At 41.5% G+C, this 19,785-nt stretch overlaps 1 protein-coding gene across 2 annotated transcripts in view; it reads right to left on the bottom strand.

The window, feature by feature from the left end:
* ANK3 (ankyrin 3) overlaps positions 1-15,426 on the bottom strand; it is a 284,651-nt gene extending 269,225 nt beyond the window's left edge. For both annotated transcript variants that reach the window (XM_030950841.1, XM_030950832.1), the window contains exon 1: positions 14,534-15,426. Coding sequence is in view for 1 of the 2 variants with exons in the window: in XM_030950832.1 (XP_030806692.1) it covers positions 14,534-14,596 (63 nt within the window). In the remaining variant the exon portion in view is untranslated. The remainder of the gene's footprint in view (positions 1-14,533) is intronic.
* Between the last annotated feature and the right edge of the window lie 4,359 nt (positions 15,427-19,785).

The raw sequence follows: 19,785 nt of genomic DNA, 5'->3' as shown, positions 1-19,785 counted from the left end.
GGAAACAGGAAATCTGACCAGGAAAAAAAATCAGGATTTCTCTATATGATGCCCCTAAGGGATCTCCACAAGGCCCAAGCTGCCCTGCAGAGTCCATCCTGCTCCACTGTCAGAGCCTCACCTCAGCCTCAAAAGTAATGGAAAAACTCAAACATTCTGACACGGCATCAGTTTTATACTTGGACAGCTGTAACTAACTCAGCACAAGGGGCCATCACTTTAAATATTGGGGTAAAGACCACAGTGCATTAAAGGTTCAACTTGCACTCTCCTGAACACTGACAGCCCTTATCACCCCCAGGATAAACCACACACTCATATGCAGTTGGCACTAATGCAGCATCAGGAAGTTATTTACTCAAGCAACATGCAAAAATAATACAAAAAGCCTCTCACTTCTGAACAGTCCTAAAATGAAGTGGGCACTTGCATTCTTGGCTCCTAATTGGCCCCCAGAACCAACTGGGGCTTTTTCTCTACATTTCATTATGCGCTCAGCACCATGATTATAAAGAGGGGACAGTCCAGATATGCAATACTTGAGGTAGATTTTTTAAAATACACTTTGTCTACTAAATATCCAGGTCTCTGAGGCACTATTCCTTTCTGCTGAAATGCACACCCCAGTGATGAGATGAACTGCAAAACACTTACAAAACCTCATGTAACAGAGGTGAAATACTTTAAAAATTGCTAAAATTTCTGAAGAGAAAAATCAAGCCAACACTATGACTGATTATTTCAGCTTCTACCCTGTGCATGACCAGCTCTTAACTGCAACAGAGACCTAGATTCAGTTCATGAGAGTATGACTGACACAATCAAGTAAGGGAAGAGCTACTCTTGGGATGGAAGCTGCTGTGAGAAGAGGATTTGTCAGAACATTCCATCATTCTCTTCCCAACTGACTGAGCACAGATATTGCTTGGCTCCAGATGGACATATCACACGTTTTCAGAAATAAAGACAAAGCGAAAATATGTTCCAAATAACTTTCTCTCCCCTTCCCCCACTCTCTAATTATAAACCTGTTCCCAGTTTTGTGGGGTTTATCTCAGCATGCACCCTGCAGAATGCCTCTCATTATGAATGGCAAAGAATTGCATAATGGCATTGTTAATAGTCATTCACAGAAATGTGCTGTAATGCATTTAAAAAAACCTCACAGGCTAAGTCGGGCCAAACAAGTAGCCTGATTTGAAAACTGCTGAACAGACAAGCAACTCCCACTCTTCAGTGAAGCTGCTGAGTGCTCAACACTTGGGAACTGGAGCGCTCTCTAATCTCTGCTCCTAGTTTGCCTTCTGAAAATTTTGGCTTTAGACAAAAAGTCTAGTCAGTATTAATCCTTCTACAGGAGTGAAATAAAGAGAGTCAGGACTGCTCCTGGACTAATTCTGGAGCTTCGACAGGAAATGTGCTGGCAGGTGCAAGGGACAAAGATTTGGGTGCTCACTTTCTACAACGTGTATTACAGACCTGGATTTTGCCCAGATCTGGATGTTTTCCTTCATTGCATTAAGGTAACCTTCAGAAAAATTATTGCATACCCTTGTTTCATCAGACTTCTCAGCTGTCATCCCTTTAGAGTTCCAAATCTTAAACAGTAGTTAATAGTCTTTTTTGACATTTTGCACTACAATCCAGCCCTGCATAGATTAACATTTTGTTTCCTATTTTAGAACTAGTCCTGTCCCTCACAGCTGTGGAATAGCTCCGAGCACAAGTAACAAACATCAGAAGACAGAACAGTAAGTGCATTTGACAAAGCCCTCGAACTATATTTTACAATCTCACAGGCTAAGTGTTATTGTGTGTTTATTGTGTGGATTTGCAATTAAAGAGATTATATTCTGGATAACAGGAAAATGCCTAAGTTCAAGTACTGTGGGGTTCTCCCCCTCATATTTTCAGCACTCCTTGTTAGAATGACTGTACAAACACCCCAAAGTTTGTGGGGGGTTTTTTTGCGCCTATATAAATCCTTTTTCTTGTTTCCAAACTTAGGAGGACTTCTGAAAAATGAACAAAAAAGGATGACATGTTCCTGCTTAGTTCCTGTATCAGAAAGGAGCATGAACTTCTGTTTTTATGAACTTTGCTCAATAAAAATCAGTATTCCTGTCAAGATTGAAAAAAAGGGGGGAAAAAAGCCTACCACCCCTAAATACGTCTCAAATGACTACAAAAGTGATGCTGACTTTAGTACCTCAACATACTCCTGCTGTTTGCTGAAATTTGCTGTCTTTTCAGGGTGCCCTACAGAGACTTGGACAAGATGAGGAAAGGACACTATTTCAGGACCACTAAGATGGGTATCATCTGTCATTTTGATTTCTCAGTTTGGCTCACAGTAAATTTAAAAGGTGAGAAAAAGACCTGGGATGTGATACATAAATTTATTCCTAAACTTGCTGTAAGTAATCTTACTATTACTGTGAATACATTTTTATATACTTTAAACCTCTGACAGTACTATAATGTAGCAAACTCATCCAGCACTATCTTAAATCTATTGGTGTCTAAGATACAACTGAATAAGAGATATGCTGACCATTCTTTAGCCACACCATCTACAAGCAGATTTCCCCTTCTATTTTGGAGTACACTATAAAACAAATTACAGAACTTAAGAGTATGTGCAAGACCTAAAGAAGAGAAAGCAAAACAGAAGCAGCGAGGTGAGCACTATGAGAACAGATGGCTCTTGGCCATCTGCCCCATCCCACCACCAAACTGCTCTTGGTCATTTAATAAGTGACAAAGACCTCAAAAGACCCAAGGACTAGTAGGTGGCCAGTGCCTGTTCCTCCTTTTCCAGAGGGCCTTCAACAGCAGCTGGAGTCACAGCCAGCAGCTTCACAGGTCAGGAAAGCACCGCTCCTCCTGCACTGCATGACCTGCCAACAAACACAGCAGCAGATCTCTTTAAAGGCAGCCAGCTTGCCTGCCTCATACTCAAACTTCCCTAGATTGCTAACCTCCTTTTTCTTACTGCTACTGAGGTTTGCTGGTATGCTCTGGAAGCAATCTACCAAGTATCAAGTAGATAGGTTCCTTCCATTAAATGTAATTTCCAGAAAATGAGACACGCTTAGCCCTGGTTTACAATCAGGTGTAAATACCGGGCTCTGCAAACTGATGATAAAAACACCCACTCCAGAAATTAGGCAGAATCTGTGCTACCTTCTTCTGACTCAGAGTTTTCAGTACAGGGAACAGTGGGATGCTGCAGCCTACGGGAGATCTCTGCCTCTCAAGGTCATTGCAAAGGGGACTGCCCCTCCAAACTGGCCCTGCCTGCTTTGCATTTAATTTGACATTAGGGTCAGTTCTGCCACAATGGAGCTTCCTTAAAAATACATATGTATGTGTAGAGAAGTGAAAAACAAAGTGATGAGTGGCCATATCTTAATTCTGTTTTCAAGATCTTACTGCAGCCAACACCTAAAAGCAGATTTTTTATGAGTGAATACAGAAATCAAAGGCTGGCTATACAGCTCAGAGTGAAATATTCCATTGTAAAGGCATCTTTTCATTTAACATAGCTATAGATTTTCATAAATGAAAAGCCTGAGACATGACAAGGAGTAGGAAGGACACCATTCTCAGGTAAATGCATGTGTGTGTGTTACAAAGAAAAGGAGAAGGCACAGAGACAGACAGGAAATCCCTGTATTAGGAAGTCAAGCCATGGCCATAACAAAGATGCCTGGAAAGGATAAGTAGAATATTTGTAGTTGTGGACACCTACTTTACATCCAAGTAAACAGGGAACAGAAGCACGCAGTTGAGCTCATTACGTAACAGACATCGCATCAGGAATAAGAGGCTTGGTGCAGCAAGAGAAAATATGAATGTGGAAGCAAATAACCCTTCAGTTTTGTTGCATTTGGGGGTTTTTGGGTTCTTTTGGTTTCTGTTTTAAAGGCAACGCTAGAGGGCAATGCAGAACGAGCCTGCACCCTGCACGTAATGCCCAGCTAGAGCTGCTCCACAGTCTTCAGGCAGCACCCGTGGGCTCCTATTCCCAGGGCTTGGGAACTTCCTAAAGAAAATTTCAAATCTCCCTCCTGAAAGATAATTTTTGCTGTTTCCAGATAATTCGCTTGATTTTTATTTTTTACAATACTAAGTTGCCAACAATGTGGTAATGTCACCAGGCTCAGCAAAAATCTGGGCACACCACCACTTATGAGGCTGCTCAAACTGGTACATCTGAGGGCTGGATAAAAAAAAAAAAAGGTTGCAGTTCTTGACTATAACTGTACTCCTAAATTCAATAAAAGAAATTATGCTCCTGTTTAAGAGTTACTCTGAAAGTCTGCCTTGGTTTTTCTCTTCAATTTCTCCTTAATAGCATCATGAATTAGGATGTTTCAGGCCACTATATCACTTTCAAAAGTTCAGCTTTCAGACAAATCACCTACAGCCCTTACTGTAAATACAATACTTCAATATTCCCGACAGTTTCATCTATACCTGTGGATGAACAGACATCCTCTTTGGTTTTATTTCAACTGACAGCAGTTGATCTTCAAATACTTTCATTTATTGAGTTACTTAGTTGCTAAATTTAGTGCATTAGTTATGAGACTCCATTAAAAAATTATCTTTTAAAAATTCCTCATAATTTTCACATTTTTAGAATATTTTTCTCATGCTGTTTATTAAAAAAAAAAAAGGTGGCTGCTGAAATCTGGTTAAAGAGCAAAACTGTGAAAACCCTATAAATCATATTTAACACAAGATTGCTATATCTACTTGGTGACCTCTTCTCTCAAATAGCTTGCAAATAGGTGGTTACAATATTGTAAGCACCACCCTTTTATTCTCATGTAAAATCGGTAGGCTTGAATCACCTAACTCAAGCTGTACTTTGATTCAGATCCCTGTCTTCCTTGCTATACGCATTACCTGCCTGGTTTCTGTTACTTAAAACTATCATTACACTTATGCTCACAATACTTCTTTCTTTAAAAAAAGGTCAACAATATCCTTTTATGCTCCAGGGATCCATTCTAAAATAATATATAACTTCATTTTCAGCTGGGACTGAATGATGAATGATAGAATGACTCTTCTGGCTACAAAAGCAAAGCTATTTACTCATTTCACCTGCCTAAGAAATACTTTTTCCTATTTTTGCCTTCCAAAACTGTTTCAGCTGATGTTCCTAATGACAGAAAATTGTTTTTTACCAAGTGGCAAGGAATGCCAGGACTTTGCACGTGACTGGTGTGGAAGGAGCTCTAACAAGAGACACAGTGCAAGATTGGTAGTAATAAAAGCAAACAGGTTAATTGCTTCCATTGTCAGTTGTACTCTTTGGTTCATTTCTTCTTTTGATGGAGCTGTACAAGATTTATGTAATGAACAGACATGAAGAGCAAGAAATGCTCTAAATGAAACTTGTTTGAAAACTGAATTTAAATAAGGAAAGTGATTGAGAAACCACTCTGTACCAAACAGGCTTAAATTTGTGGTACCTGAATGACTGAACCTCACTGTGGTTTAGGGTGGACTGACATCCTTGCGTTCTGGTTTTCTAAAATAAAAGGACTATTAAATAAAACCCCTCTCTGGGATGTGTCCTTCAGAGTCAATAGAATGTGAGTGGAACCAGCAGCCAGAATTACCCAGACCATCTTTGATAACAAATTTTCAGCTGGAAAACTGTTCCAAGCGACATCACTCCATTTGCTAAGGCTTTCCCCTGTGTTAACGCCACACTGGCATTCTACAAATATTAATTACTAATTAGTCACTACTGCCTCCCAAGGAAACACACACAACAGTAATTAAGTAAATGAAATTACAGGTCTGTTTAGGGGAGCAGGGAAAAGGGGAAGAGCCCTCTGCATCATCTGCACAACATTAACCCCATCTGAGGAGAGTACCTGTGCATCCCAAGCACTGTGCCCAAGGGCTCTGCATTCACATCCTGCAAACCTGGCTGAGATTTTGCCTGGAGAGGACCATCTCCACCAGGATGAATCTCATCCCCACCCCATACAGCAGCTCCTGGTTTGGAGTGCTTCAGCAAACACCATTTATTTATTCTCACAGGCTGCAAGACCAGTATATCCATATCTCTTAGGAGGCACCACCCCAGCCAAAGGAAAAGGCTGGAGATGAGCACAGGAGGGTGAGTGTCCTCTCCCTGCTGCTGCCCAAGGAAATGCCACCACGGATGGACCTTCTGCTTCCACTTCCTCCACCACCTCCCTCATTTCCCAGATTCTCCCATTCACCTCTCTGACAAAAATTCCAAGATAATTAGCAACTCCCAGCACACTAGAACCATGCAGATTAAAAGGGTCTTATCAACATGCTCAAGAGCTTTTCAGAAAGATTCTTACTGTCTAGTTTAGAAACTGACTGACAGAAATTACTGATGGGACCTTGCTTAAAAAAGCATCAGCCACTCCTTGACTAAGGAATGACTTAAAAACATCACACAAATATCAGGCAGTACAACTAAACCATACTGTTGGCATTCTTTTTACCTTTTGGGTTTCATATAATTTCATTAAGACCAAAATTGATAAAATTGTTCACTGCCAATTATTTCATGAATGACACACCCAAAACCAGGAAGAACAGCTTGCAGTGATCTGTTTGACACAAATATAAACTCACACCAAACTAACACACACACCAATATAGCCATTATTACCCTAAAAAGCATTATTCCCATCAAACAGCAGTTTTAAACAAAGCCATGAAACAGATTTAATGGTGAATATGAAGAACCACATTTCTTCATATTATTCCCTTTGTCAATGCAAGATACTTAAATTATTCAGACAAATCAATCCTTGTTTACATTCACAAATTGCTAATGCATCATAGAGAATTCTCAGCATACACAATCTCTTGTGAGCACAAACCTGAAATAAGTTTCTGATGGTAACACCTTAAGTGTCTTAAACATACTTATCTATGCATTTAATTTAGGCATAGTAAGACATGGGGTGTCTTACATCACAAAGAAATGCTAAATAAAATATACATGTGTAGTTTTACCCTACATAGCCAATCAATTCCTCATCCTCTATGCTAAGGGAAAAATGCCAGGTTTTCCCCATGCTGGTTTGGGAAAAAAAGGCTAGGAAAGTTCATGCCTGTTGCCATTTATCCAGCAAATGCTTTCAATTAACTGAGGCAGCACCTGGCAGCCAACGGAATGCAACAACCTGCACCTCCATCAGCAAGTGACAAAACAACTGGGAGACACTGTGGCAAGTATTGTTTCTGTAAAAATTCGTTACTCTTACATATCCCTCCAAACTTCAAGTCTGAGGTATTTAGAAGAGTGATCAATGAGAATTCATTACATTATTGGCTTGATCAGATACCAAAAAGCTTCATCACTTGAAATAACGACCTAACACCAATTTAATAAAATGTTTTTATAGAGCATTAGGATTTAAATCCTGAAGGTGAACCTTTTTGACAAGGGAAAGATCCAACTGCTAGGCACAGTGTCCTGTTTTCAGCTTGTGAAGTTAATAGGGAGCCTCAGCAATATCTACTTTTTCAGCCTAAACTCCTTAATTGCCTACTTCTGTAATTACTTCTTCCCTGCTAAGCTACCTTGCTATTTTCAACAGAAAGAAGGGATAGAAGTAGCTCCCTCCTAGCAGGGTGTTGGCTCTCTACGTCCTAGAACTCAGTACAGCACCATCCCCTACTCTATCTGGAGTCAGCCAGAGGTGAAGGGAAGCTGCAGGTTCCAACACCACCTCCACAAGAAGCTGGAAATGAGGTGAGGAGGCTGAGGAACAAGCCCATGCTCAGTCAGGGTTATGCAGATATACAGGCTCTTGTTAGGAATTCAAAGGGGGATGCCCAGATGTAGTTAGTTTTCTCAATCTGTGATTGACAGATTGATCAAAGTATTTTTAGCTTAAGTGACAACCATTACATAACTGTGATAAGCACTTCAACACCTACCAGACCTACCTAGGCTCTATCACTGAGACCTACTGAATTCTGTGGCTGCATCAGTCATAGGGTTTGGAAAAAGGAGACAGAACAGAGACCACTCAGGTTCTGAGGAAAGGTCTCCATATGACCCAAACTAATTTGACGTTTACAGAGGGGTTTAATAAACGCTGTTACAAAAACTTTGATGCTGGTCCCTGTCACACTGATGACTGCAGAACTGCAGGATGGAGCTGGAGCTGATCCACTGTGCCTCTTGCAGCCCAAACCCACTTTCAGTAATCAAATCTAATTGTAACCTAATTGTACTTAAAACAATTTACTGCAAAGGAGACAGCCTGGCCTGGACACTAAGTGCCCAGCTTATGGAGCAGGAGACACTGGAAATCCTCCAGCAACCAACCAAGTCATGCTGGAAAACTTCCCACTGCACTCCTGCTCTGCCATCCTGCACCACCAGGGAAAGGGACTGCCCAGGGTGGGTGACAGAGGCTGTGAAAACACACAGGCTCCATTCTGGAGAGGGAAAACCCTCTATAAGGGGGCAGTGTAACATGAGGGAAGTGCTAAAAGAACAGAAGGTTCAACCCACACCTGGACTCAAGGCCATCAGCTTCCTGATGGAGGACATGCACTGACAGGGTCATTCAAGGGAAGGAATAGCTCAGAAACCCAGTGAGGAGATGCTGAAAGAGAAATTTAAAAATGAAAAGGGAGAAGGCAGCACATCCCTTAGAAAGAAGGCAGCATGGGGAAGTGAGTGGTCCTACAGCAGCTCCTTGAAACAAGGGGGAGATTGCCATAAGAGGAGCAGAATTTAGCGAAGAAGAGAAAAAAAAGAAATCAACTGAAGCACTTTTCCATGGTTATGCTTCAACTTCTTAGACCTATCCATCAGAAAGACAAGAACTGTTCACACATGAATTTTCTGGGAAAAGTTCAAAACTGTAGGATGAACTTGTGTCACACGATCCAGTAATCCAACTCAGGTTTCACGGTCTCTCGCAAACTGCAAGATTCCTCTGTTAAAAAAAAAGAACATTAAAAAAACCATTGTTTTTTCAGCAGCAGTAGTAATTGAGCAGCAAGATGGAAGGACTGTCACTCAAGTTACAAGTTGTGTCACTTACACAGAGCAAATTATGTTAAAAACATGAGTAACATAACACACCATGCTGTTTCATTTCATATAGACTATAACAACCTCTCCCTACAATTTCTGAACCATACATGCCCAGGGGCCAGGAGCTGCTGACTAATACTACCAAAGGTTGACGTTATCCATTGGAGTATTTTCTCCAGGGAAAAGGGACATTTGAAATGGGTACTTTCAAAACAGGAAGATTTGTACCTTTCCATTCCATAAGCTTTCTTTTGTTCCAGTATGATAAAAGACAAAGGTATCACATGTACCAAAGTGATTCCAGTCAGAGTGACAGGAATCAATACATTTTAATTTTTCTGTGTCAGTTCAGAAAACTGAGATGGCAAGAAAATGTAAATGGGTTTGATTCAAGGGAAAACTCTTTTAAACCCTAAAGTTTCAGAAAATAATTAGGTTTAAGAATAATGATTGAAAACTACCCTATTCCACTGCTCCTGCGCATTTACTATTTGGATATGCAAATGAGGAGTATCTTCTAGAAGTTCCAGGGGCTCTTTGTTCCCTCTTTAATGTATGTGCATTGTTTCCTCTTTAATATAGCTGCTGAAAATGTGAGGTTAAAAATCTATAACATCAATAAAATGGATGCTAAAGCCGAACAAATAGAAATTTGCAAGCAAGGCCAACCCAAACCTATTTATCATGCACCAAATTCAATTTTCAGCATAGGATGTATTGACATACTAAGGACTAAGACTATCACCATATAATTAAATTTAAATCTGTAAGAACCATTTCTCATCCACAGAAACTTGAAATTAACAACATAGTATAAACTTTATTTACCAAGACAAGAATAGATATGGTTTCCTTATAGAGTCTAATTGCATTTTGTTTCACAAATCTAAGCAGATTTTCATTTCTCAGCTTGTCAGGAAAAACCCAAATTTAGAAATCAATTTACACTCCACATAATAACTTAATTTTATGAATAAATTAAAAGCTACAAAACTCTTCAGAAAAGTCTACCATGAGCATTTGCTTTACCATTAGCAATGAGCTCTTCTCCAGTGGGAGCAAACAGCAGCGAACGCTTTCCCCCGACAACAATAACGTGCACGGGAACTGAAGCAACCACATTAGCAAATCTGGTGGTAAAAGACAGCTTCGAAAGAAGTACAACACCACCACAAATCTCTGAAACAGAAAGGACTGCTCATCTCGTCATGACAAAAGCTGGTGCTCACAGGTGCTGAATTATGAGCACCAGAAGATCCATAAACACAGAGAGGAATCATTTGACCACGTAACAATGAAATGGCAAGAGCTCAGGCCCCCTGATACTGGCTCCACTGAAATCAGTGATGTTCTTTCAGGGGAGACAGGCTTTGCTTCTAAAGGACCTGCTCCAGCTCCACCAGAGTCATGGACAGCTCTTCTGCCAGACCACTACTGATCTTGCAGTGGGGAATAGCTCATCACACCCAGGAGCCTCTGATCTCTCAGCACTTGTCCCCACACAAATTGAAATTTCTGCCCCTTGAAATTTCTCATGCGAAGACACACTGCTGACCAGACTTTCAGCAGTGTGCCACAACGGAAGAGTTCCCTCTGGAGACTGCCACTAATGCTGCTGAGTCAAACCTTGGAGCTACGACAGAGCAAATGTCCCTGGCAGAGATTGCAAAGTGTGTTCCCAGTGCAGTGAGCCCAGGGCGTTGGCTCAAGACAAGTGGATTGAGCTAAACTGCCTATGAGTCCAAAAAACAATGCTGGCTGCCCTAAGCAGCCTGACCCCAAGCACTGATTTTTCACCTGCTGCATAAACAGCTGGCTCTTCCCTGCACAAGGCATTCAATTTTGATAGAAAGCAATGGAACACAATGCTGAAATCATGCTACAGTGATCAACTAAGCAAGGCAGACAGGTGAATTAATAAAGAGATTAGAATGACCTTAAGAGGTCAGCATGAGCTCTCTCCTGTGTACTTTTAGGAAGAAACTCTATTTACACCATTTCTCTTAGGAGCTTCCATCACTGATTTACGCACTGAGAGACATCAGCAACAGTAATTGCGCAGGTTTTCTAAAGATCCTGGAGGAGGCAGAGGAAGAAGGGGAAACAAAAGACTCCTCAAAACAAAAAACATGCATTTTCAGCAAAGCTTCTGGTACGAGAGTTTAATGTGAAATTTCCCACTTCTCAGAAATGACTGATGCCCAGCAAATAACCATGAAATGAAGTGGAAAAAAAATTACTACAGAAGTTTTGAGCTGGTCTAATTTTGTTTTTTAATTCCTATACTTCTGGTTATCTTTTAAAGCTTCAGAGAACCAAGGAATTTTCATGGCTAATTTCATTCTTGCAGCTTGAAGGGGAAGAGGAAAGAATACTCTTCTGTTAAAAAACAAAGCACATCTCACATCTCTGATGACAGTGGAGTTCAGTGCTCGCCTATAAACGAGATTCCAAAATTTACTGGAAAGTGATGACACAAACATCCAGGATAAAGCCCCTCCATAACACCTGGGGATTCAACTTGGCAGTTTCAAAACACTGACACCGTGAAACTGTGACTGGAAATTGCAGGACAACTGAAGCTCAGGCACAAGAGGCACAGGCTGCTGGTAGGGTGGAACCCTGAAGGATGAAGCAGAGAAACTCATTAGGCTTCCTATTCCATCAGAGCTAATCCTGCCCAGTGTAGCCTCAGCAATAAATATTGATGTGATACTTTCATCATCCTTTGAAAGCTGTATCCCCACTGAATACCACAGTGCTAAAACAAAACATTGTTCTGCTTTCATCTAAATTGTCCATCCTTCATAACAAATCTCAGTGACACCTCCTGGGTGGTTTCTTATCTTTATCCTCCCCACCATGCTTTATTTTCAGCATACTTGCTGAAAATCTATTCCTCTGGCCAATCTGTTTTAAATGCAGAGCTACTGTATGTCTTTATGCTCAGAAGTGAGGTGAAGGCTAATTTTTGAGGTACAATCTAATCACATAACTCTGGAAGATCTGAACACACACTGCTGCTTGCGTTTTCCCTACAGCAAATGGTGTGACCTTTCCCTTGCTGCCCCTGCTGCATATTTATTTCAGAGATTGTGTAAGAACAGGAAAACCAAGAGTGGATGAAGAGGGAATGGGATATGAACAGCAGTCAAAGAGCAGAAGGAAGACTTGCCACCACTCAACTCTAGAGATAAACGAGACAGAAGGCGAGGGAAAGGCTAAATATGGAGAAAGCACAGCTGCCAGGAAAGGAAGTGTCTAAAGAGAACAGGAAGGCAGGAAATACCCATTTCAGGATACCTCCTTTAGGATGGACAGGTGGCATAACTCTCTGGAACCACAGATCCAGTTAAGTTTTCACCTGGCTCAGGAGTTTACAGCCAAACACCATTTGTTTATCTAACTCCTCTTGGTTAGCTCAGTAATGCTCTTCAAGTACACCTTCACTGGCCATTCAGGGATTCATCTTCTGAATCAAAACAATAAATTTAAAACCTTCCCCCAAACACGCTGTGAAAAGAAGGATAAATGATTGCTGCCTGTTTAAAACAGAGTTGCTCCCTCCCCATCAGGCCATCCTGGGTCAAGCCCATGTCTAACACTGACATGCAAGCAGCCTTAACACGCAACTAGTCACGAGAGATGTGCTCCAGCCCAACACAGCACGTCCCAGCTGTCTCCAGGATTCCAACTGCACGAAGGAAACACCAGACTGCGGAGGGGAGCATGGCTTGCTGCAGGTTTGAGCAGCTGCAGGCGCCCCATGATGAAAGGCAAAGGTCTGCAGTCACACCCTGGCGCTGGCTGCAGTTCGTGCGGCGAGGGCTCGAGGCACCAAGGCAGCCTTTGCCATCACCTCACAGGACATGGAGCACTGGGGCTGTGTCCTTGGCTCACAGCAGGAGCTCACAAATGTAAACCTGGCCCCTTGTTTCCTCCAGCCACTCCCCAGAGACCAGCGACACCGCTCCAGTCACCAGAGGGGGGATTTGGGCAGGGCAGCTGTGCCCACAGAAACATCACCTTTTCTAGGTGACAATACAAGCAGACCAGCCATGGAAGAGCAGGCAGATCCCAAAGTTTGCTTAATCCTAAATTCCCTGGGCTGCTCTGTCTTGTTGGCAGTTGGGTTGGTCCTCTAGAATACACGGATCATCTGTATGAGCTTCAGCCATAGAAACTGGTGTGTGCTATAGAACTGGAACTACATTGTTGGACACCATAGAAACAATTTCTATAACATGGTAAAATATTAACAATTTCGATAACATGGTAAAATATTAACAGTCAAAACTCTAAAACCACCCCAGAATTTAGGAGCAAATGTATCTCCTAGTCCTGAGGCAACCTATCATCCCTGACAGAAACATATGTCAGGAAGATATCCTAATTTACCATTAAAAGTGATTTCAATTATATCTTTCCATGCCTCCTTCCAAAGCTGCTCTTTGCAATTCTGGGAGAATAGAAGGGCCAATATGGTTTAATTTGCTTTTTCAACAACCTCTACTGAATCCTTCACCAAGGAAATGGATTAACTATGAGGCTGTCATACACTTTCACATGGTAGGAAGGCAAACACATGCTCAGAAAATAAAGGGTGGGAGTCTGAATATCTTCTCTGCAACAATGATAAACCTTTCAGATGTCTTTTTCTACAGCAGTCAAGGGAATTCACATTATAAATTAAGATACCAAGTTAATATTTAAAACAAGTTAGAAAAAGCTGAAGAAGTGTACTTCCTAGATTTAGCCATCTGTTTTTTGAGTATAAACACATGAAAATCATCCATTTCCAAGTGGGAGGTAGAAATTACATGGATATCAGGAAAGCAAAAAACTGCAACATAGAAGGTAATCATCAAATTTGTCTTTTAAGCACAATTTCAGGCAAAAGGCTTACGCCATAAGAGAAATCAGTCTCACTGAAACTGCAATCTTATTCCAGAATTTAATTGACCACAATATTTTCAAGCCCCAAAAATATATAAGACTAATCAAAGTGACACACAGCAAAAAAACATAGCTTTCATAAGATTAATGCTTATTGTAAACTTGTTTTTCTTAGCCATGTCCAGAATATTCATTTACATGAGCACATGTTGATTATCAGTCTCTCCTTTGAAAAAGGCTTCGTTCAGATACCTATTTATTTGTAATCCTGTGTTTGGAATACACTATGAAAACTATAATCATATTGAAATTCTGTAACTAACATATATTTAAAGCCAGGAATACTAAAATAATGCAAAACAACTGAGTTGCAATGGTAATACTGATTCCAGCAAAGAACACACCCATCAGCATCTAGCACAAACAGAACCATCCTGATTCTACCACCATCCTTATTCAAAACAAATTATCAAACCAAAGCCACTCCACACCCAGAAGCAAATAGGTCGAACACAAAATGAGTCAAAAACACAATTACAGCAGCCTGTCTGTACAGGGAGTTACCTTTTTTCCTTTCTTTTTCCTGTGAGCTGGTTTAGCATTTTTCTCCTTTGCTTCCTCACTCATTTTTCAGCAGGTGAATGTACAGGGGGGGAAGGGGAATAAAAGAGATCACTGCTTGTATTCCAACATGCAAAGCCACTCAAGTGTTATTCACGGCGCTGAAGCCAAAGTCCATCTGCTGACGCCTCTCAGAGCACTAACAGAATAACTGCTTTGAAGGCAGCCCCGGCTCCTCCTGCTCCGCCGGGAATCGCTCTGCGAGACACGGGCTGCTCTCACATCAGTCCGAAAAGCAAAGGCGTTTTCCTCTCTCGTCCTTAGGCAGTCTTTACTCCCGAGACAAGATCTCGTCCACGTTTCCCCTGGCTCTGGAAGGGCGCTGATGAGCCGGGCAGCGCTCGGCGATGGGCTGCGGGCGCCGGCAGCTCCAGCAGGGCTCACTCACTCACTCACCCACCCCAGGATGATTCTCCTTTTCTCGCCGGCACGGAGAGCCAGCCCCAAGCGCCCGGACTGCCGCTCGCGTACAATACCGACATGTGTTGAATGCATCAGGGCATACCAGAAAAGGAAGCCTCCAAGAGTGATAAAAGATCAGGTTACTGGATCTTAAAGCCACTCCCAGGCAGATTCGAACAATAAAAGGCACAACGCGCTGCCGAAGAAATTGCTAGATGAGATATTTGCGTTTCCAACAGCTCTAGATCCCCGTCCAAAGGACTCGAAAATTGCCACTCTGAACAATAAGCTTTGCGATATTAATTATTCATCTCACAAAAGCAGCGACAGCATTTCAGCAAAACACACGTTTACAACTATTGCTGCCTGTGCGAGCTCGCTCCTCCCTGGTTCGCCTGTTCCTGTGACAGGATTCGCAGGGTCCCTGCAAAGGCAGCTCTCTCTCCCTCTCTCACACCAGTGTTACGTGCCTCATGTATGTGCACGACGGGCAAGTCACAGATCATGTTTCCACATGCTGCCACCTACTCCGCTGAATGCTTTGGCTACTTCCCCGCAAGTCTCATGGAAAAATAAATAAATAAATAAAGCAGGAGAGGCCAGAGATTCAGAGCAGCAATTCTCTCCCCTCTGTGCCCATTAAGACATGAGACACAGCCCACAGGTTACCAACAGCCATGACAGCAGCCATCCAACACATCTGAATGATGTCATCACCACATTTCAGGCTGTGCACCTCTTTAGGGACAGCCACACATTCCTGCAGTGCCCCTCAGGATCCCCTCCAGGGGAGGTGAGAGGGTGGAACAGGTATCACACATCCTGCAACAGCCCCATCCTCTGTGCTCGTACTGCAAAACGCTAATTTGCCCATTTCTGGGGTGAAATCAGTCACATCAGGGGTTGTTGACAGAAGTGACAATGAGAGGGTTTGCTGTGTTGTTGTTTTGCTGGCAGGTTAGGGGGTGGGGGTGATGTTTGGTTTTCTGTTTGTTTGCACGTTGAGGTTTTCCTTGAACAGGCAAGGACCAATTAATACATGCATTTTGGGGGTGGTTGAGGTTCATATCAGGATCCTCCTGCCTTGCCTCTTTCAGATCTTCTCGCCCTTCACCCTCCTTTCAGCAGCATTTCACTCACGACAAACAGCATGCGTACCACAGACTAAGAAAAGAAGAAGATGTAATGCACTGATTCATAATGCTATTTGCCTGAAAGCTTTCTCCTTGGATCATTCCCTACAAGTGAATTTCAGTGAGCCACCACAACAGCACCATCAGATGGAGGCTGTTTTCCGTGCGCTGGCAACAAGTCCCTGTGCTCGCCGTCTCCATGGGCTGGAAACAAACTGGCACCACCTGACCCTGGGGCTCCAAACTGGGGATTTGATTCCCCACATCAGCCTGGCAAGGTTGGTGATCTGAGGAACTGCACCTCATACAGTGCACGGTTTAAATAAACGCTGTCAAAACACTACCCAAAATTAACCTTAAATCTTCATTTAAGTCACTGACATACGATGGAATTCATACTTACAGAAAATATTTTGGTACAAAACACAAATACTGTTGATAATGCACAGGAATTGCATTTTCACAGGCAGTTTGTTTTTAATGGCCATCTCAGAGAACAAAAAAGCACCCCAGCCTTTGCCAATTTCACTTTTTCTATATGTTATGTTACAAACTAAACTGCTCTCTGCTGGTTAACAGCGGGTAAAACAATGCTTAAACAACCAAAATAACATCCCATCCTTAATGCACGTACAAAGCAAACCTCCTCTCTTCAAGACAATTTTCTACCACGTGGGCATCCACCTGGGCAACACATTGTTTCCTGAATTAAGTCCATATAGGTAGAGTTCAAGTACAATTAACTGTGTGTTCTTAAAAGTAAGTTCAGGCTTGGATCCCTTACACTAGCTAGCCAGAAGAAAGCCTCTAATTTGTGGCATGCTTAGCTAATTGTATGCATGGAAAGCAATTTTGTATTACTTTTTAAATTAAAATGTTATAAACAGTCATGCTTCTTCAGAAATTAAAAAAAAGGGAAAAAAGGCCTCTTCCCAGAGCAACTTGTTGGCTGTCAGATGCTGACACATTGAAACCATTCCCTGATCTCAGACAGCCAATGGAGGAATATCACAGGCTCCCACTGAACTTTAGTTATTCCAATACGTACCTCCAAGTCCAGCCCATGAGGTGGAAACAGATTTTAGGGGTTTTTTTTTAAAATTACATCCTGTCCTTAATTCAGGTAGCACTGAAGATATTGAATTATCAGTACCCTACTTCAGAACCCCTTTAATTTTTCATGTTTTCTCTCTCATTTTAACAAAAATGAGTAATCTCCCAAGAAATGGTATATTTAGAATGTGAAGGAAAAATCTAGATAAGCAAAAGAAAATTTTTATAGTCACAAGATGCTCAGAGAGGTAGGAAAAGCTCTCACACTCCTCTCCTCCCATATTGCTCAGCTAACCATAGCAACCCTGCTGAAAAGAAATGTAATGAATCTCTCTTCTACCACTTGAAATAATCATTCATCTGTCAACATTTAGACACTTTTATGAGATCTTGTTTTTCATTTAGTCCTTACCTCAAAAAATTTGTCAAGCTCTTATACTCTAGGTAAGGAGGTAGAAGAGGCAGCTAAGTACTAGATACTAGGGTACTTAATGGAAACACAGAACAGATTTCTTAGGAAAGGCTTTAGGAAGAAAAAAAAGAATAAATTATTTTTCCTTCTTCAAATCATGCCTTTCAACTTTATTCCTCTGCAGAGCCACAAATTAACTTTGATAGTAAAACTACTATCAAGTGACTGCTGACATCAGTCCGTCTCTAACTTACACTATGGAAATTATTCAGATTATCCTTCTTCTATCCCTAGGCTCTTGGCATGCTCAGTGTAACTCTGTGCATTTAGATGCCTAAGGCAACTGAAATGGAAGAAGAAATGCCAAACAAGACTGCCTGGAAAATTTAAGATTTTCAAAAGTCTCTGATGCACGTTAAAGTGTGTCACAAGCAAAAAACCTAAACTCAAAAATACTCTGCATTTTTAACAAACAACAGAAGACAAGGAAAAGTTTAAGTTTTAGAAATTAGCTTAAAGGAAAAAAAAACAAAAACTAAGAGCAAATACCAGGGCAGAATTACCTTAAAATATGCTAAGGAAGCATTGGCATTCAGAAAGAACATATGCTTAAAGACACTGCAATAACGCTATGATCAAAGCAGCAGTCCAATAAATTACAAATTACAGCTCCTATCTACTGTCTAGGTAGCCCTTGCCCACAGAAGCATTTTCATCTTTCCATCGTTCACAACATTTCTTTGTGGAGGTGCAGGTATTTTGGTGTGTTTTGTGTATGATTTGGTAAGCTACAGCAAAGGAACCACATGCAGAAATCTAACCTAATCTAACCCTAAGAAAACACACAGCAGCTTGGAGAAGCGAAGCTCATGCTCCTCTGCTTTGAAATGTTTTGATTAGTGATGAGAGCACACACACTGCTCCCTGTAACTCGCTGCTTAATCCCAGCAGGGTCTACAAGTGAACTTTGCCAACCTCCTCGATCCGTATCAGTTCTAGGACAGTTCTATTTTTAAATCAAAATAACTCGCATAAGAGGACAGGAGGATGGGCCAAGTTCTGTCTATCAGGACAGTTCTATTTATAAGTTAGGGTGACTTGCATGCAAGCAGTGAGGGGGACACAACTTGTTATTGGGAACCTGTTTTGTAACTGCCTGCAATGAGAATTTAAAAGAATAGCTATGGTAGTTCCTGGCTTTAGCACAGCACCACCCAAATCCCAACAGCCAAGCAATTCCAAAGCCTAGCTACAGGACTCAGAGCACAGGGAAAGCAGGCCAGCCAAAAAACCAGCTTGCTCCCAATACATATAGAAACCCATAAGCTTAATTTAACAAAAAACTTATGGCATTCAGCATTAGCTGCAGGATCACTTTGCAGATGGACTGCTTACTGCTTCCTTGAGCAATATCCTACACTAAAAGCAGCCAAAACTCAAGGTTAAACCAAGTATTACCTAGACAGGAATGGAATTTGAGCTGAGAGTATGGAAGGCAAATTAACTTGACTCCTCTTTCTCTTACAAAATTAAAACCAAAAGTCAATGTGCAACATCTATTTTCCTTTCAAATATTAAAGGAAATATTTTATGAAAACATTAAAAGCTATGAAAAATGTTTTCAGCTCAGTCTAGATTGCTTTTCCAAATCCATAATTTCAGCAAAACAGCAGTTTAAGAAAATTACAATTTAAATATTGGTATTACTCAGTTCATTAACTTACACTAGACACCTAACGCTGCCTATTTACCAGTCTGCTCTTGTTTGCAAAGCTGCACGTGTGTAAGAGTCCATTATCCCATGTCAACATAAAAACATTCCAAAACCCCCTTATCTCCAGGCTAAGATTATGAGAACAGAGTGGTGGTTACCACTTAGCCACCATACCCAGTTGCTGGCACAGCCCACTATAGACTCAACCACCAACCTGAAGATTTTCTTGGCCTAAAATTCCATGCTGTAGGTTAGATCTGCCCCACTGTCTCCTCCCTCTCTCTAAATGGCAGTCCTGGAACAATATTCCAGGGTAGAAGTAGAAATCTACTGAAGAAATAGGAGCCCTCTGACCCAACTCTCAATGAAGAGAGCTGCACTCTCCTGTGCTAGCAGGAAAGAAGTCACTACAACTCCTTCAGCAGGACAGACACCTATTTTAGATAAAAGATTAATTCTCACCTTTAAAAAGCTCACTGAG

The sequence above is a fragment of the Camarhynchus parvulus genome, chromosome 6, assembly GCF_901933205.1.
Source record: "Camarhynchus parvulus chromosome 6, STF_HiC, whole genome shotgun sequence".
Taxonomy (NCBI): Eukaryota; Metazoa; Chordata; class Aves; order Passeriformes; family Thraupidae; genus Camarhynchus; species Camarhynchus parvulus.
This window is presented reverse-complemented; position numbering and strand designations above follow the sequence as displayed.